At 42.6% G+C, this 21,086-nt stretch overlaps 1 protein-coding gene across 1 annotated transcript in view; it reads left to right on the top strand.

Annotated features, from left to right (window-relative positions):
• Positions 1-734: 734 nt before the first annotated feature.
• The window catches only part of LOC124556222 (atherin-like), a 70,128-nt gene continuing 49,776 nt past the window's right edge, over positions 735-21,086 (top strand). Inside the window, exons 1-2 of the mRNA XM_047130213.1 lie at positions 735-750; positions 1,501-1,700. Of these exons, the coding sequence (XP_046986169.1) occupies positions 735-750; positions 1,501-1,700 (216 nt within the window). The remainder of the gene's footprint in view (positions 751-1,500; positions 1,701-21,086) is intronic.

Here is a 21,086-nt window from a genome sequence, read left to right as displayed (position 1 = left end):
AACACAGGAAAACGCGAAGTTGCTATCACAGAACGGGACTATACCATTCCACAATTTCGGATAATTCGTCTTATGGTTCAAATGGCTCTGAGCACTATGGGACTTAACTGCTGAGGTCATCAGTCCCCTAGAACTTAGAACTACTTAAACCTAACTAACCTAAGGACATCACACACATCAATGCCTGAGGCAGGATTCGAACCTGCGACTGTAGCGGTCGTGCAGTTCCAGACTGTAGCGCCTAGAACTGCTCGGCCAAATTCGTCTTATTGCCGGTCTTCCAAGGGAACCAGAAGATACAACAGAAAAATTATCAAACAAGGAATAAAAGTCCTAACTAATAAAATGTGGAAAACCATCTTGCTAGGAATAAGGGAATTATTGTTGACCATAAGAGATACGAAAGCAAAGTATGTCAACTCTTACCCGAGCAGCATAGGTGAGTGGTGTGCAGTCAGCGCTCAGAGAAAACTGTGTCCTCGCATAGTTGCGATGGTCGCGGTAGGTGTATGCGTACTGCCGTGGTGCAGCCTGTTTCTTACCGATGTGGTTCTACACATCACTGAATCCAAAGTAACGGAGGGCAGTACATGTTAAGGAAAGATGGTGGCAACTTCCACATTACGAGTAATTCTTTCTAGCGGTTTAACAACCAAACGGCACAGTCCAAAACCTCGATCAGAATGTGACCAGGGAGCGAGTCTCTGTGGTTTTATTCCCTCAGTGGACACACGATGACTGCAAACACAGGTAAAAAGCAGTTCTTGCAGCCAGATTTACTATGCAGACTGTGCTGACCATTCCTGCGACATTTTAGCCGGAGTGGAACGGGGAAGCTCTCTGGCGCTTAGGTTAGTTATTCTGCGGTGGCGCCAGTCGGGCACCTCCGCGAAGAAAAGGTCTTATTCCGCAGTAGCGCGTCTGCAACGCCAAGTAGAACGAAACAGCTACTTTCTTTAACGATATTCGCCATTTTGTGACTTTCTTAAGCAGTATTATTGGCGGACATTAAAATTACTTTGACTTCACCATCTGATGGAGCTGTGTCTCAGCAGGACATTGTCAGGTGCAAAATACCGAACAAAATTGATATTTTGTTTGAAATTTGCATATTAAGTTTACCGAATTTTCAGATATTCACGAAATCGACCCTCGATTAAGGTCATAAGATTTGTAATTTTGCGTCCTGCTTGAATCCGTGACTTGAAATATTATTAGGTCTAATCGAGTAATTAGGTACACTTTTATTGTAAGGGCCGGACGACACAGTTGTTGTGGCGTCTCCATGTCTGTGAGCGAAACACCGCGGAAAAATCTCAGGTTTACAAGTAAAATTTCGTTATTAGCTATCGTCACTGGTGATGGGGTTTTAATGGCCAGCGATGTGTAAGCAAACGGCCCGTACTTTTCCAATACGCCTCGTACGCTCTACATTTAATATAATTAGTTAACTATGAGTGGATCTCGGTTGTGAGAGTGGTGATGCGGGGTTGTATTCAGTAGAGGGAAGAGTGCGTCAGCGAGTCAACGTGCGCTGCCCATTAGGCAGCGGGAGTAGCTGGGCGGCTGTGGCTGCGGCCGGCGTGGTGGGGGCCGCTTCTCTTAAGCGCGCCGGAGTCCCTCAGCCGGCAGTGAGGTCTGCTCCGCAGCCGCCGCCGCCGTCGCCGAAGCTCGCAGCGCACCGCACCATGGCCGCCAAGGTCTGTAAACTCTGGTGCACCCTTCCCGTCAAAAGCAAATATACTCTACTGACACTTCTTTGTAAGAAGCAGACAATGAGATGAACGTAAAGTTTAACACAGCTGCTGCGTTACCCGCTGTTTACGCAGTAACAATTAAAACTGCGCTATAGCGGCAGTCACGGTTTTCGTGTTTTGCACTTTCCCTGGGCTCTTTCGCGAAAAGTTGTAGCGAAAGCCGTAACAAAGGTCATATCACAATATTCCTCAATTCGGGACTCTTGAATTTAGAGAAAAGTAGTTCACATGTCTAAATCTAAACTTTGTGAATTACTGTAAAGCGTGTTGCAAGGGATACTTTTTTCTTCTTCTGTATATTAAGACGTCTTCCCGTTGTATTGGAAAGAATTATTGTTTCTACGCCTCTGTGGCTAATATTATCTGCACCAACTCTAAGGGGTAGATATGAAGGAGCTAAACAGCATTCATGGTTTTTGCCCAGAAAGACGATTATTGAAGTTTTTTAACTAAATTTTCAAGAGATTGACGTCTTTCTGCGGCTTTCCACCAGTTAAGATTTTACAATTTTATCTGACATTCTCTCGCCAGTAAAATAATTCTGTGACCATTTCACACAGCCCTTCTTTCTTTTCGCTCTCCTGCTGGTGCGATCTGGTAAGAATTCCATGCATGTGAGCAGTATTCAAGTATGGGTCATCTCTTTTGTAGCCAAACTGAGTTTTACAGCAGCCTGTCAATGAATCGTAGGCTGGAATTTACTTTGCCTACAAGCTGAGTCTACGAAGTACATCCACATCATTTCTTTTTAAACTGTTATTCTCGAATATTTGTGCGGCAGTATTGATTAGTTCTGAATCATTACTCGTCTTGTCAAAGGAGCCCACGAATTTATTTTTCGTTGAGATACACCGTATCTAAATTAAGTTGCCATTTGCACCAGGCTAATGTTTCGTTGACATCTAAATTTATATCACTGGAATATTTATCAAGGTGAATTTCCTCGCAGATAATTGCATCATCTACGAAAAGTCTGATATCACAACTAACACTATATGCTAATTCATTAATGTGCAATATGTGAAGCAACAGTAGAGTTGCACTCTCTGTGAAGCAATGGATGTTATTTTAACTTCTGTTGATGATTGTCCATTTAAGATAATGACCTACGCAATGCCCGTCTTTTGAGCCAGTTGCAGATCTGAAAGGAGCGGATTTTCTTTCGAAGGTTACAATTTCAGGATTTAAAATATGATTTTACAGTCCCTTTTTTACGAGCGCTTTAAGGCAGTCTGAAATGTAAGCGAGACAGATAAATTTGAAACTACAGTCCACGTTAGGCTCAAATGTTTGATCTGTCAGTCAGTTGTTGCCTTCCATACCCATTTCACTGTCGAGTGAGAGCCTCCACTATTGATATAGCTTACACACTACAATTTTCTAAAATATTTGCTTGCCTTATTGATGCTGTGTAGCTTCCTAAGTTCCCTTTTGTTCTTAGCGAATTGTTAATTTCCCGGGTACGGACCACTTACAAACTTTTAACGCAACTCTCAACTGTGTAACACTACTGTATTGCCATTGTACCACGCAGTGTATCTAAATTCACAGCGAACAACTGAGAGATACTAAATGAAAAAGCTGTAATTTTTAAATGTAGAACTGAATAACAAACCATAATGAAACAAATAGTTTTTGATAAGCATTTCTAGCGCTGTTTTCCCAATGAAGCGCCACCATTTATATGGCATAGGATGCTTACCACTCCAGTAACATTCCCTCTTTTCAGTTTTATTCCCTACTGGGCCGTAGGCTTCTGCTTGACCTGAACTTCTATCATTTTACCATATATATTCGAGGGGAGAAGTAATATGTTTTTTGACTGGTCATGAAACATCCGCAAACTGAATTTTAAAGCGCTTTGTAGAGCATTTCTATAACACAGAAGCTCTTTTCTGAATCATGTTTTGTTTCTTCTGCTAATTCTCTTAGGCAATGATACCAGAACGTTGAACAATTGTCGAGAACTGTTTGGACCAGCCTTCGCTCACCTGTATTTAGAGTTCGCTGTTTGATGGATGTTGCTGAACCCAGATATAGATAGCCAAAAGTTTAATTAGGCAATATCAGGTCTACTCCTGGTGTATGTAACTCGATCTGGATGTCTAAACAAAAAAGAGTGAATACCATTTGAGCACTTAGAATATCTTTTAATTTAATGTATACTGGCAATTGTTGGAGGCATGACTGATTTATATTAGTACAATATAAAGGAAAAACCGACTGCTACGGTCGCAGGTTCGAATCCTGCCTCGGGCATGGATGTGTGTGATGTCCTTAGGTTAGTTAGGTTTAAGTAGTTCTAAGTTCTAGGGGACTGATGACCACAGCTGTTAAGTCCCATAGTGCTCAGAGCTATTTGATTTTTTTTAAAGGAGAAACACCCGCCTTCATTCGCAAACCATGGTTATTATTTACTCGTGTAATAGGCAAAATCTGTGTTTTTACAACATAAAGTATACGAACTTCTAACCTGTACAACTGATTACAAAAGCAGTAAGTAATCTTTATGCAAGTGTTTATTTTAGTCTCAGTTATTTCTTACTCAAATTTAACTGTATTTGTGCAATAGGATCAACAGAAAATGTCATGCACAAATAATTGTGAAATAATATGTCAAGAGTCTGATATTGGGCCAGCGGTCTAAGTGCATCATGCTTTTTGACAAAAATTGTTATTTTTTCCCCTTCTTGTTGCATCCTGAAAGACAATAGAACAGCTCTGTGATAGTACGTACGTTGTAGGCTCTAAGTGGGAAAGAGTGCTAGTCGTGTGTCTGTGTTATTCTCTGGTCCTGTTGTTTTATTTTATTTTTGTCTTCATTTGGCCTCCAGGGCTTGTGCTCTGTTGAGACATCTAAAACAATGGGTTACATTTTATACTTAATTGTGTGAAATAAATACATAAATGCATATTACAGATATAAGAGTTCAATCTCTCGTAGCTTTGTCCTCCATAAAATGTTAAGAAATGGATTTATAGGTAAATTACACACCTCTGATTTATCAGTTCATACCATGTCTGAACTTTAAACATGTCTTTGATAAACAAAAGAAAAGCTGATTTATGGATGGTGATACTCCATACTCAGCAATGTCGTCAAGAAGTCCAATCGTTCACAGTCAAATCCGGGACACGAAAACAAGATGTGGTTTACAGCAGCTTCCGGCTCACACTCACATGCAGGACAATCGTAAACTGATATGACGTAGATGGAGAGGAAAAGAAGCATGCTTGAAGCGGAGTCGAATAAGGGCGGAAATTGTTGACCGATCCAAATGTGTCCTCGTAAATCACGGCCTTGTAGTAATGCGAGGTTGTAACACCGCATTTAGCCACCTTTCGTTTGTTGGGACACGTTTCAAACGCATCTCTTGCCATTGATGTTTCCGTGGCTCTTGATGTCACGTAAGTAGTTTGTGTACGGAAATTTAAAATCAGTGACAGTGTCTATAGATGCAACTCGCTTCCTAATGCGTAAAACTGCCTCATTATAGCGGATGCCCGCATAGGAATCCACCTACAGCATATGGATTGTCTGTCCCCTTCATTTACTGGAAACGTATTCCAGTACAACATCCAAGACATAAAGGTTGGTTGTTTTGTTCCATCTCCGGTATTGAATATTTTTAAGGACTCTGTGTGTCAGACACGCTTAATATATTTCAGAAGCTGTTCTATTATATTTGTTCATGAAATACACGGCAGAGTCGGAAACAGGTAGTGACGTAGAAAACCTTTAAGGCCAAGCAATAGTGTGACAGATTTGCTGCGTCTGACAGTGACTGACAGTGGGTAAAAGGGGAGCCTTTGCTCTTGCCTAAATAGGGCAGTCATACAACGAACACAATACATTACGTCGTAGGACCAGAGTCGTCCTCTTGGGTTTGCACGCAGCTGGCGGTCGTTATATGGCAGCTGACGTAATACTGAGCTGTGTGTTACGACAATTCTGTTGTGTTTAGGCGAAGGCTGAAACGGTACAAAACATGGAAGGAATCGACGCATTTGCTGATGTTGCTGTAAAATGGATATGTTTGCTTCATAACGTAACTATTAACAAAGAGGGTATTGCAGACAATTACCTCTGCTTATTGTTTAACTACTGTCGGAAGAAGGAAGCAAGGAATATTAGAATTTAACGTCCCACCAACAACGAGTTCATTAGAGTCGGAGCACAAGCTCCGATTATGGAAAGGGGGGGGGGGGGGGGGAGAAAATCGGCCGTGCCCTTTTTCAAAGCAACAATCCCGGGATTTGCTTCAAACAATTTAGGGAAATCACGGAAAACCTAAAGTTGGATGGCCAGACCGGACGGAGATTTGAACCGTGGTCCTCTGGAATTGCGACTCCAAAACTACTGTCGCTAGGTTAATTAATTTAGGCGAGGAGCGAATTATTAAGAGAGAAACCTAATAAGAGATGTCAGAACAAAAAGACACTGTAATTAATCCAGGTGAACAGCAGAACTGAAATGTGAGACCACTTTCACTACCTCTTATTTAAAAACAGGAAATTGAATTGTTTCTGAAACTGACATGACTTAACACATACTCGTCATTGTGTACCACCAATGGCTCACGCTCGGCTTTAGAAATTATGCTACCAGCAATACACAAATGTATAATGATGAATAGCCAACCGGTTGTACAAATTTTATTGCATTCAGTACAATAAAAATGGTGCAACAGGATGGTTGTTTTTATCCTTCATTAAAACTTAAATACGGTTCAAGATTGCAATGTACGGTATGTATTATCTATCAGCCAGGCACAACGAACAGCTCTGAATATAATTTTGTGTAACCTTTCAAAGAGGAAGCTTTCTGCGCAAATGAGATATACCAAAATTTGTGATTAATTTAGTGTAAAATTATTTTATGTGATGTCTCGTTGCTTTAAAATAATGGACCTATGCCACTTTTGAAATAAAAGGTCAATGTATTAAAACAGTAGCCTAGAGAATTTGAATACGGCCACCGTCCCATTGCGAGAAACAGAGAGACAGAGACCGAGATCTAGGTGAAGGAAAGTATGAATACGTGCAACGCCCCGTAGTGAGAAACATAGTTCTCAGCGCCGACGTGAGTGCGTTAATAACATAGAAACAGGAGCGTGGTGTGATGTTTACGCGATACATGCACTGTGCTTTTGACATGTTAGCAAAGCAGCAAATCATTTAACACAAAATCTTATTACGGAATCTGTGTCCAATGACGTGCAATGTAATAAAATCAATTTACCAAATACTATTATTTCTGTTTGAACTTGGAAAGATAATGTGAAGAAATGTAATTAAATTCACATTCAGAACTCTTCCTGTTATTGTTTGAATATAGTTGTGTCATTAAAACATAATGAGCGTGTTCAATTTGGAAGAAGTCTCTATCCATTCTGGTCTTTGTCGATCAAGACGGTAATTTTTTGAATCACTGCTGTCCCACAACGATCTGCATTTGTAAATCGAGATAAATCCTATTGCAATCCAGTGGAGGGGTTTGGGTTTCTGAACGCCTGGAGAACGTTACTTGCCTTTATTTGTAGCGCCAACGCTGAAGTACGGATGTGGTGATGTTTCGGTGAGGGGTGGTTTTTCGTGGTTAAGGCGGGTCTCTTTATTCCCTTTAAGAAAACGCGATCAACACAGTTTGCAGCATTGTGTATTGTGTACAGTAGAGACACAGTTCAGAAGCGATGATTGTATGGGCATGGCAATCCAACCTGTCGTAAAGCAGCATCTGTGAGGAAATGATCTGTAGACATAAACATTCCTGAAACGGACCCGCCTGTTCGGAGTCCCTACCTGAACACAATGGAACGTCTTTAGGATGAGTTACAACGAAAACTTCGCTGCAGATCCTACCGTTCAACATCACTGTCTTCTCTGGTTTCGGCTACTGCGGGGCCGGCCGGTGTGGCCGTGCGGTTCTAAGCGCTTCAGTTTGGAACCGCGTGGCCGCAACGGTCGCAGGTTTGAATCCTGCCTCGGGCATGGATGTGTGTGATGTCCTTAGGTTAGTTAGGTTTAAGTAGTTCTAAGTTTTAGGGGACTGATGACCTCAGAAGTTAAGTCCCATAGTGCTCAGAACCATTTGAACCATTTGGCTATTGAGGAGGCATGAGATGCCGTTTCTCCACAAACATTCAGACCTCTCACTGAAAGTGATCCTAGCAAAGTTCAAGCCGTCATAAAGGTAAAGGCTGGACACACTCCGTAGCAATATTCAAAAACAGGTTTTAGAATAAAAATGGTTCATATGGCTCTGAGCACTATGGGACTTAACATCTGAGGTCATCAGTCCCCTAAAACTTAGAACTACTTAAACCTAACTAACCGAAGGACATCACACACATCCATACCCGAGGCAGGATTCGAACCTGCGACCGTAGCGGTCACGCGGTTCCAGACTGAAGCGCCTAGAACCGCTCGGTCACTCCGGCCGGTGGTTTTAGAATAGTTTTGATCAGATAGTGCGTATCATAGAATCAAGAAAGAAGCTTGTACACAGGGAAGAGACCTGGAAACACCGGAAGGTTTCAGATTGTTAATATAATGCTCAGACAGATTTCGGAATCAGATTTTAAATTGTAAGACATTTCCAGGAGCAGATGTGGAGTCTGACTACAATTTATTGGTTATGAACTGTAGATTAAAACTAAGGAAATTGCAAAATTAGAAATTAAGGAGATTGGACCTGGATCAGTTGACAGAACCAGTGGTTGTTGAGAGTTTCAGGAGCATTAGGCAACGTCTGACTAGAACAGGGAGAAAGAGTAAAGTAGAAGAAGAATGATTACCTTTGAGAGATGAAATAGTGAAGGCAGCAGAGGATCAAATAAGCAAAAAGACAAGATCTAATAGAAATTCTTGAATAACACAGGAGGTATTGAACACAACAGATGAAAGGAGGAAATATAAAAATTCAGCAAATGAATACAAACGTCCAAAAAATGAGATAGATAGGACGTGCAAAATTGCTAAGCAGGAATGGCTGGAGGACAAATCTAAGGATTTAGAAAAATATTTCACTAGGGGAAAGATAAATACCACCTACACTAAAATTAAAGCAGCCCTTGGAGAAAAGAGGAGCAGATATATGAATATCAAGATCTCAGATGGAAAACTAGTAATAAGCAAAGAAGGGAAAGCTTGAAAGTGGAAGGAGTACATAGAGTGTCTATACAAGCGAGACGAACTGGAAGGCAATGTTATAGAAATGAAAGAGGACGTAGCTGAAGGCGAGATGGGAGACATGGTACTGTGAGGACAATTTCACAGAGCACTGAAAGACTTAAGTGGAAGCAAGGCTCCAGGAGTAGACAATATTCCGTCAGAACTACTGACAGCCTTGGGACAGCCAGCCATGACAAAACCCTTTCATCTGATGTGGAAAATATATGATACAGACTCTCAAACTCCAAGAATGATGTAATAATTCCAATCCCAAAGAAAACAGGTGCTGACAGGTGTAAATATTACCGAACTATCAGTTTAATGAGTCATCGTTGCAAAATATTAAAACTAATTCTCTATAGAGGAATGAAAAATCTGGTAGAAGCCGACCTCGGGGAAGACCAGTTTGAATTCCGCAGAAATGTAGGAACATGCATGGCAATACTGACCCTACGACTTCTCGTAGAAGATAGGTTAAGGAAAGGCAAACTTACGTTTATAGCATTTGTAGATTTAGAGAAACTTTTTCACAATGTTGACTGGAATATTCTCTATGAAATTCTGAAGGTAGTAGGGGTAAAATCCAAGGAACGAAAGGTTATTTACAACTTGTATGGCTACAGATGGCAGGTATAAGAATCGAGGGGCATGAAAGGAGAACAGTGGTTGAGAACGGAGTAAAAATAAATGTCGTGTGACTAAGGCCTCCCGTCGGGTAGACCGTTCACCGGGTGCAAGTCTTTCAATTTGGCGCCACTTCGGCGACCTGCGCGTAGATGGGGAGGAAATAATGATGATTAGGACAACACAACACCCAGTCCCTAAGCGGAGAAAATCTCCGACCCAGCCGGGAATCGAACCTGGGCCATTTAGGATTGACATTCTGTAGCGCTGATCACTCAACTATCGGGGACGGACGAAAACGGAGTGAGACAGGGCCTATCGCCAACGTGATTCAATCTGTACATTTAGCAAGCAGTAAAGGAGACAAGAAAAAAGATTGGAGCGAGAATTAAAGTTCATGGAGAAGAAACAGAAACCTTGAGGTTTGCCGATGACACCGTAATTCTGTCAGAGAGCAAAGGACTTGGAAGAGCAGTTGAATGGAATAGACAGTGTATTGAAAGGACGATATGAGATGAACATCAGAAAAAGCAAAAGAAGGACAACAGAATGTAGTAGAATTAAATCAAGTGATGCTGAGAGAATAGACTTAGACAAAGTAGTAGACGAGTTTTGCTATTTGGGTAACAAAATAACTAATGATGGCCAATATAGAGAGGATACAAAATACAGAATGGCAATGGAAAGGAAAGCGTTTCTGAAGAAGAGAAATTTTTTAACATCGAATATATATTTAAGTGTTATGAAGTCTTTTTTGAAAGTATTTGTATGGAGTGTAGCCATGTATGGAAGTGAAACGTGGACGATAAACAGGTTAGACAAGAGGAGAATAGAAGCTTTTGAAACGTAGTGCTACAGAAAGGTGCTGAAGATTGGGTGGGCAGATCACGCAACTGATTAGGAGGTGTTGAATAGAATTGGGGAGAAAAGAAACTTGCGGCACAACCTGACTAGATGAAGGGATCGATTGATAAGACACGTTCTGAGACAACAAGGGATCACCAATTTGGCATTGGAGGGAAGTGGGCGGGGGAAGGGGAATTGTAGAGGGAAACCAAGAGATAAATACAGTAAGCAGATTCAGAAAGATGTAAGTAGCAATATGTATTCGGAGATGAAGGGGCTTGCACAGGACAGAGTCGCATGGAGAGTTGTATTAAACAAGTCTTCGGACTGAAGGTCACAACAACAGCAGCGCATATCATTCCTGAAGGCTGAGACATGGTTTGATATCTGGCCGCCTCCACAATCTTACGACGAGCATCAGGCGTCAAACAAATCCTCTACTCATCGATGAAGAGAACCCGACGCCACTGATACTCGCTCCATTCCAGTTGTTCCTTGCCCGACTACTTCCTGCATCGCAGTGCCCAAGGTTTTATGCTGTTATTGGCAATCGACACCTGAAGATCTTCAACATTTTTGGTCTCACGGTAGCAGATGAGCGTTCGAAGGACGTCACTGTGATGTACGCTAACACGGCGGCAACTTATTGTGCTGACAACACTTCTTGACCTAAACTGACAATGTGTGCACCGTCTAAACTTCAAACGGTGCTTCGAGGCATGTTGATAGACTTACTCGTACGTCAGTCACTTTACCTCGCGCGCAACTGAACTCTGCTAAGAAAACAAGTTCAAAAATGTGTGTGAAATCTTATGGGACTTAACTGCTAAGGTCATCAGTCCCTAAGCTTACACACTACTTAACCTAAATTATCCTAAGGACAAACACACACACCCATGCCCGAGGGAGGACTCGAACCTCCGCCGGGACCAGCCGCACAGTCCATGACTGCAGAGCCCCAGACCGCTCGGCTAATCCCGTGCGGCAAAACGAGTTCAATTTTACTTTTACCTCCGTTACCTAGCGATATCCTGCGATGAAAAGAATACTGAGAAAAGGTTTCAAATCAAAGCAAAAATAATAACAATGCAAGTCATCAGGCCGCAGATGTAGGTGACAAACCAGATTAACAAGGAATATTAATCTGTCTTTTCTTGTAATAACAGGAAACATTCCTTAAAAACAAATCTTCTCCCGCAGCTATCCAGAGGGGGGAAGGAATTCAATCAAAAACGGACAGTTCATTTCGATATTTCCCGAATAAGCTACATTTCGGATTTCAGGAATCTGAGTTTTCCTATCGACCAAATGGATAACTATATTTGATAAGGAATTTAAGCTGTCCGTCTCTTTGTTTTGAAGAACAGGTATGTACCTAAAAGAGGCCTCCTTAGTTACTCTTCCTTTAGTGACTGGTAAGAAATCACGAATGGAATGCCATAGAATTCAATTTTTGGTCCAATCCGTTTCCTTATACGTGTAAATGACTGTCATTATAATACATCAAGCACAGTTAATTATTTTTGCAGATGACGTGACTGTTATAATCAATTCGGTTAGAGAGACATTAGCAGAATAAATTGATAATAATATATTATAAAGAGTATGAAGGGTCACGAGTTCACAGGTCACAGTTCTACAAATATTTGGTTGTACAAGTAACTATTGACTAAAATTCGAACTGGAAGAATCGTGTTACCGAATGTCTTAACCAGCGAAGTGCAGCAATTTTTGTTTGTCATATAATCTGTAGTTTTGAAAAGCAACAAATAAACATCTTAAATATCTACATTTAAAGTCTTGTAGTGTACTTTCAGATGGTAACTCTTTATTTACAAATGTAATGATTACAGAAATAATTATATAATGTTCTGAGTCGTGTTTCTTCAAGGAGACAGCCATTCTAACTCCACCTTCACAATGTTTACTTTCACTAATGAATTTCGTTATGAATAATTCACGGCAGTTTGAGAAGAAGCGTAATGTATATAGCTACAACAATGTAAGAAGGAGTTCAGCGTAGAGACACAACAGTATTTTGGAAATTTGGAAATTTGTGGTACGTTCCTATGTGACCAAACTGCTGAGGTCATCGGTCCCTAGGCTTACACACTACTCAATCAAACTTAAACTAACTTACGTTAAGGACAACACACACACACACCCATGCCCGAGGGAGGACTCGAACCTCCGACGGGGGGAGCCGCGAGAACCGTGGCAAGGCGCCTAAGACTGCGCAGCTACCGCGAGCGGCACAAAAATATTTGATCGTTTGCCCAACAAAATAGAATATGATAGGTGGGTGATCAAAAAGTCAGTATAAATTTGAAAACTTAATAAACCATGGAATAATGTAGATAGAGAGGTAAAAATTGACACACATGCTTGGAATGACATGGGGTTTTATTAGAACCACCCCATATTGCTAGACGCGTGAAAGATCTCTTTGCGCGCGTCGTTTGGTGATGATCGTGTGCTCAGCCGCCACTTTCGTCACGCTTGGCCTCCCAGGTCCCCAGACCTCAGTCCGTGCGGTTATTGGCTTTGGCGTTACCTGAAGTCGCAAGTGTATCGTGATCGACCGACATCTCTAGGGATGCTGAAAGACAACATCCGACGCCAATGCCTCGCCATAACTCCGGACATGCTTTACAGTGCTGTTCACAACATTATTCCTCGACTACAGCTATTGTTGAGGAATGATGGTGGACATATTGAGCATTTCCTGTAAAGAACATCATATTTGCTTTGTCTTACTTTGTTATGCTAATTATTGCTATTCTGATCATATGAAGCGCCATCTGTCGGATATTTTTTGAACTTTTGTATTTTTTGGTTCTAATAAAACCCCATGTCATTCCAAGCGCGTGTGTCAATTTGTACCTCTCTATCTACATTATTCCGTGATTTATTCAGTTTTCAAATTTATACTGACTTTTTGATCACCCTGTATAATACGACGGTGACCATTAAAATTGAAAAACCATGAACGCAGCAGGCAACAGATGCCAAATTGGGATGAAGCGTACTAAATGCTTGGATATGCAAATGATCAGCATTTCCCTTATAGGTAAGAGTAACATTATTTACATTCTTCGTACGAAAAAAGATTACGCAACGAGTTCTCGTTCGGAAACTGCATTTTAATGTTACGTATTTGTGAGAAATCGTGTTATAGCCAGTGTAAGAAGGAAGTCCCAGAGACATTATCTTTTAAGAACATCATGTTGCCCGTGTTGTTCAAACCTACCTCAGGAGTTAGACTATTCCACTGGCCACGACATTCCCCTGATCTCTCACCCATCGATAATATCTGATCACGGGCAGCCGAAGACTGTCTTAACACGATTGATGAACTCTGGCACAAAGCTGAAACAGCGTGGAATGTCGTACACGCGCCTATCGTCCAAGCTCAGTTGTAATCGTCGCCCAGACGTGTTGGAGCCATTGTTACTGCCATAGGTGGTAGGCCTGCGTACTATATTTTGCACCACGTATTCCCCAAGTCAGTTACAAATTTAGTTATATATTCTTCGTAGTGTACTGTATGGGCACAATAAGAAAAATGTTGTTATTTGCTAGCCATCCACGTGTTGCAGTTTTAATGGCAAGCAGTGTAGATGTGACTGTTTCCAGTAACTGTTCAACTCTCCTGTGTTCAAACGATACTGGGTCTTCCCGAATATGTAAGTGCATTGCGTTAGATGTGTTCATGCTAAGGATCAATTGCCAATCCCTACTTTAAGTGCCAGTCCTCAGTAGGGTTTCCCGCATTTCGGTACAGTTTTCCAGCGGTGCCATTTCTCTTCCACATCATTTCGAAAGAAATATTGCCATTGATATACACTGATAAGCCAAATTATTACATCCCCTTGCTTAAGGGGAAACGAAATACATCACTGACTCTGCGTATCAGGGATCCGAAAGTTTGTTAGTAAGTTTGTGGAGGTATGTGACATTAGATGTCTATGCACATTCGCGTAAATAACGGGCCACTGATTTATGTACGCGGTGAGGCGCCCGATAGCGACCCAGATGGGATCCATAGGATTTTCATCGGGCTAATTCAGTTGCCGAGTCATCAACTTGAATTCATTACAATGTTCTTCAAACCACAGTAGCAGGGTTCTGGCTCCGGGACACGGACAATTATACTGCTTAAAGAGGACATCACCGTCGGAGAAGACACCAAGCATGAAGGGTGTAGGTGGTGCGCAGTGTCTGCGTGTCTACCGCAGGTCTCATGCAAGCGCAAGAAAGCGTCTCTCATGGCACAATACCGCTCCCACCAAGCTGCGTCCGTGGTGCGCTAGGCTTGATGACGGCGTTTGTGGAGACGACCATCCATCTAGAGTAGCAAAAATTTGATTCGCCCGAAGATTTGCACGTTTCTATTGATCGACGGTCGAATCCCGATGGTCCCTCGCCCACTAAAATCGCAATTGTCTATGTCGTTGTGTCAAAATGTGAACACTAAGGGGCCGGCCGAGGTGGCCGAGCGGTTCTAGGCGCAACAGTCTGGAACCGCGCGACTGCTACGGTCGCAGGTTCGAATCCTGCCTCGGGCATGGATGTGTGTGATCTCCTTAGGTTGGTTAGGTTTAAGTAGTTCTAAGTTCTAGGGAACTGATGACCTCAGAAGTTAAGTCCCATAGTGCTCAGAGCCATTTGAACCATTTTTTTAACACGTAGGGACGGTCTGTTTGGTGCTCGATGTTCAACAATGTACGATGAACGGTGTGCTCCGAAACACTTGTGCGTGCACCAGTATTGTGCTCTCTCGGCAGAGATGACACTAATCACCTTCTATCCTACTTTACAGAGCAGACAAGCCTCTGAACCCCACGATTTGTGAAGAGTCTTGGACGTCCAAACATTTAGCGTCTAGCGATAGTTTCACTGTCTTTTTACCCTTTACGTAGGTGCTCACGACAGTAGTACGTGAACATTTGATCAGCTTCGCCGTTTTAGAGATACTCGTTCACAGGCTCCGCGTAATAATAATCTGCCCTTTGTCAAAGTCGTTTATCTCAATAAATTTCCCCATTTGTAGCCCAAGTGTTCATTAGGGTGATCCCCCATCCGTGTCTGCTCCGCTTGCATACTTCTGTCACCTCGACACGTTTCCGCAACGTCACTAGACAGCATCCAACGTAGTGGTGGACAATGATCATAATGTTATGCCTTATCAGTCAGTGTATGGTCAATGTAACTAGCTCCGTGAGGCTCTGAGCACTATGGGACTTGACATCAATGGTCATCAGTCCCCTAGAACTTAGAACTACTTAAACCTAACTAACCTAAGGACAACACACAACACCCAGTCATCACGAGGCAGAGAAAAATCCCTGACCCCGCCGGGAATCGAACCCGGGAATCCGGGCGTGGGAAACGAGAACGCTACCGCACGACCACGCGCTGCGGACTAGCTCCGTGAGGAAGTTTGCGAGTTGTGGGTTGTTTACAGAACTGTTGGAAGCTAAAGGTCGCCGCCGAGCTTTTCCGTGTCAACGGGTGCGGGACACGCCCAGGCGGCGGCTGGTGGCGCTGCCCTTCGTGCTCCGCGGCCGAGGTCAGAGCAGCCACACGCCTGTAGCTGCCTGCCAACTGCGTGCTGCGGAACACCGAGCCGAGGCACGCCCTGTCTGCTGCCAGATGCACTCCCTTACCGTTTCGCAGCTCACTTAGTGCACGACACACTCACATCTACGTAATCTCTATTTCTGGCGATTATTCGAGTCCTCACGGTTATACATTTGTAGATACCTAATTGCACGACTTCCATGGATACACTTATGTTTTTTTTAATTAGTTGATTTTGTCCACAGGTAATTTTTTCACTAATGCTTTTAACGTCTGAGGTTGTACTACTGTTGCGTCACCAAAAATTACGAAAGAAACTTTATGTAATGGTTGTTTATTTTTTCACTTGCAGGTCAAATAGAAACAGGGACGAATCTGAACCAATGTGTATGTTTGAAAGAGGACTGGCGTCAGAGTTACTATTGTAAAATTATTTATAACTGAAATACTGTTCCAGACTGACACCCACTGCAGTCAATAGCGAGCCAGGCTGTGAATCGGTCATTCGTGGAGGCTACAACACCTCTTGCAGATGTCCTCCGTATATGGGGAGGCCGGCTGGAGTGGCCGAGCGGTTGTAGACAATACAGTCTGGAACCGCGCAACCGCTACGGTCGCAGGTTCGAATCCTGCCTCGGGCATGGATGTGTGGTGTCCTTAGGTTAGTTACGTTTAAGTAGTTCTAAGTTCTAGGGGACTGATGACTCCGCTGTTACGTCCCATAGTGCTCAGAGCCATTTGAACCATTTTTATATCTACTGAGTTCCCTCTACAACCTCTAAAAACCTGTAAGAGGGATTGTCAAACACCCGTTATAAAAACTGGCTAGGTTAAAATGTGACTTGCATGGCGGCTATCGTTTAGTAACTGAACTGAACAAACAGCTGAATTTGAGAGAGAATACTGTTTTTGCTGAGACTTGATAAGTACTGATGCGAGGAACTAAACGAAAAGTACAATGGGAATGCGTTACTTTACTTGAAAGGTGCGAAGTATACCAGTACTTATACTATTTCTGGGAGCGATGCTACTTAGCAAACTAAGCAGACTACTCCATTGAAACATGCTTTTAAAATCCAGTTTTAATATATAAATGACAGAACATTTTACAAAGCTCTGAAGCCAGCAACCCATAACAAATATTCAAAGTCGTCTCCGCTTGGTTTTACACATGCATTAACTCGTCGGATCGTAGGCTGTTGCACCCTTTCGAATGGCGGACAGTGCTCCATTGTTTCATAAGTTTACATCACAGGTTGATGAAATACCTCTACATTAGGAATGACTGCTTTATAAACCAACTGCTTTAGGTGATACCACAGATACCAAGTGTTGACGTCAGAGAATTTGTAGGCAACAGAGCTGATCCTCCTTTACCTATCCGCATATAATGGTACAGGTAGAGCAGTGTGACTTAACTATCTCTTATTTGCAGATTAGAATACTGTACCAAGCCTGGCAAAAGAGATAGAAAAGATAATTAGGGTGCAACGTCCCGTCAACGACGAGGTCATTAGGGATGGAGCACACGCCTGGAAGGGGGACGGATTAGGGAGGGAAACCGGCCATTCAAAGCAATCATCCCGGCATTCAGCTTCAGCGATTAAGGAAAGTCACGGAAAACATAATTATAAATGGCGGGACGAGGATTTAAAGTCCCCCCGACTACGAGTCCTGTGGCATACCCTAGCGCCACCTCACTCGCTGCAAGACTGGGATAATTTTATGAAAGAATGGACCTACAAGTCAGAAACGCATACATTAATCCAAAACTAACGATGCCGCCTGCCCTGAAATTTACAATGAGGGTTCTCATCTGCCCACAAATTTTGTGGGATTGCAAACATGTGTAGAACCGTTCGGTGGACATTTTGAACATTTTATCAGTGTTTCTAATAACACATTCGTAAATCGATAATTTAAACGCAGGATTGCAATGAAGAGAGCCAGTAATGATCTTGAAAAGACACCACCATTCATTTTAACAATTAATTTTCAGCTTTGTGTGGACGTAAAATGGCATACTTGACTCGCATTGATGAGCCAGTCTGTTTCAGATATAGCTGTAATACACACACCCATGTCATGGTTTGTGGGAAATGTGGCCAGTTAGCTACGATCCTGTTGCGTCGTTACACACATCAGCTCAGCCCCTTGCATCCCGCAAAGTAGTGTAGGGATTATGGGCACGAATAAATACCGAAACAGTGTCGGCTTCTTACTGAGGTTGTTTCAACTCTCGCCGGTTTGTTAAAATGTGAAATCGACCTGAACACGTCCTGTATATGATGCGCCGTGTTTCGCTTTACCGATTCACTATGAAACCGAAAATAATTGATCTATGTTTAGAAGGGCTGAAAAGTCCCGCAGAGCATTTTTTCACCAATCGCATTTTACATACAATAGATGAATTATCTTTACCAGTCGCATTCATCTTGGGTGATGTCCGGATACTTTTTATCGCAAACGCAAAAATCTCCCCTTGGGTCACTGGATACTACGAAAGCCTGAGTTTGAAATACGTAACGTTGGTTGCTATACAACTACGGAATTTTACTTTTTGCACCCTTAATGTAGCTTTTATTATTTCAAAATAGCACATTATTTTCAACACACTGCAAATAAGAAGCAGTATCATCTGTCGCGTAGCAGTAGACCGTTCATCTTGCGTTTGCAGCCATACTGTTCAGAATTAGATATTATTCCTCAGCACCTCAGCTATTATGTTTGAACTTTCGTTTGTAAATTAGTAATAGCTTAACGTTAGAGAGGTTGTGCCACAATGCAACGGTTTCACATTGATTGTTAATTGTTAATTGTGAACCACCAAAGCTAATACTAGGCTGGCAACTGTGAGACATTACAGACAAAGATCTTCAGTGAGTTGGTAAAGCCAGATTTTTTGCATATATCTTTTCAGAGAAAGTACCTTCAATTCTACTGGAACTATTAGGTATGAATTTATAGTTTTTAGTGTGCAGTTCGACTGCCCGGCACAGTCCATCGGCGGTGACCTGCAAATATTCGCTCTAAGACAGAAAACAACGACGCACCACGAAGGCATCATCCGAATGGAACTGAAATCAGTACATGCGCTGTACATGTACACACAAATAAATGATTACAATTTCAGAAAGATTCTATCGTTTTCTTAAGAGAAAGAGCTTCATAAACTGAGCAAGACAATAACGCCTTGGTCCACCTCTGGCCCTTAAGCAAGCAGTTATTCTGCTTGGGTAGTGTCTGACAGAGTTGTTGGATGCCCTCCTGAGGGAAATCGTGCAAAATTTTGTAAAACTGGAGCGTTAGATCGTCAAAATCCCGAGCTGATTGAAGGCTCCTGCTCGTAATGCCCCAAACGTTCTCAATTGAGGAGAGACCTGGCACCCTTGGTGGCCAAGGTATGGTTTGATAAGCAAGAAGACAAACAGTAGAAGCTCTCACCGTGAACGCAAAGGTATTATCTTGCTGAAATGTAAGCCTAGGTTGACTTGCCGTGAAGGGCGACAAAACGGAGAGTGGAATATCGTCGACGTGCGGCTGTGCTGTAAGGGTGTTCCGGGTGACATCCAAAAGACTCCTGTTATGTAAAAATATGGCGCACCAGACCATCACTCCTGGTGGCAGCTCGAATGGCGGGCGACGTTCGGGTTGGTATCCCACCAATGTCCAGCTCGTCTCCAGGCACGTCATCGGCCTGGAATCTCTTTGACCAGAGTAGAATTGTCTTCAGTGATGAGTCCTGCTTCGAACTGAGCGCTGATGCACAGCGAAGACCTGTCTAGAGACGTCCCAGAAAGCGGTGGGATACCAGCCTGACGTCATACAGCCTGACAATCATGAGCGGTTGTCTGGGGTTCCATTTCATTTCATAGCAGGAACCCTTTCAGTGTCATCCGCGGCACCCTTACAGCACAGTGACACCTCGACGATATTCGACGCTCCGTTTTGCTGTCCTTCGCGTAAAGCCATCCTGGTCTTACTCTGCAGCTAGATAATGCCCGCTCACACACGGCGAGAGTTTCTAACGTTTGACTTCGTGTTTGCCAAACTCTACCTTGGCCAACAAGGGCGCCGAATCTCTGCCCAAGTAAAAACATTTTGAGCATTACGGACAGGGCCGTCCAACCATCTGGGGATTACGACGGTCTAATGCGCCAATTGGCCAGAATTTGGCACGAGAACCCTCAGGAGAACATCCAACAACTCTGTCAATCAATGCCAAGCATACATAAAGGCCAGAGGTGGACCAACGCATTATTGATTTGCTCAGTTTGTGTAACTCTTTCTCTTGAATAAGTCATTCAGTTTTTCTGAAGCTGTAATAATTTGTTCAAAATGGTTGAAATGGCTCTGAGCACTATGGGACTCAATATCTGTGGTCATAAGTCCCCTATAACTTAGAACTACTTAAACCTAACTAACCTAAGGACATCACACACATCCATGCCCGAGGCAGAATTCGAACCTGCGACCGTAGCAGTCGCGCGGTTCCTGACTGAGCGCCTAGAACCGCTAGACCACCGCGGCCGGCGACAATAATTTGTTTGTGTGTACATGTACGTAGCGTCTGTCGATTTCCGTCCCATTCGGATAAGTCCTTCGTGATGCATCGTTTTCTATCTTTTCTTTTTTTCTACTTAGAGTGTTCGTGCACCTTGTGATCATAAGCCTCCAGAACCATCTTTGCTGTTATCATATTGTACATTGAATCGCTAAGGTAATGGGGGTTAAAATGTGAACTTTCACAGTTAATTGTTCTTAATGGACCAGGTAAATTCGACGCTAATAGTTTGTACTTTATCATGTGTCTGAAAGTTTTTACGTTAAATAAAGTTACACTTTTGTGGAAAACGGTCTTACCGCTGTGATATAAATTTTATTTTCAATAACTTTCGGTTTATTTATGGCTGAACTGTCTCAATAACGTAATTCTGTTTGGCAGGTGTCTTCAGATGAAGGATTAACCCTCAGAAGGATATAATATTATGAGTACAAGACATTGTGGTTCAAATGGTTCTGAGAACTAAGCGACTTAACTTCTGCGATTATCAGTCGCCTAGAACTTAGAACTAATTAAACCTGACTAACCTAAGGACATCA

Source organism: Schistocerca americana, chromosome X, assembly GCF_021461395.2.
Source record: "Schistocerca americana isolate TAMUIC-IGC-003095 chromosome X, iqSchAmer2.1, whole genome shotgun sequence".
Classification (NCBI taxonomy): Eukaryota; Metazoa; Arthropoda; class Insecta; order Orthoptera; family Acrididae; genus Schistocerca; species Schistocerca americana.
The sequence above is the reverse complement of the archived record's forward strand: the minus strand, read 5'-3'. Positions and strand labels throughout refer to the sequence as shown.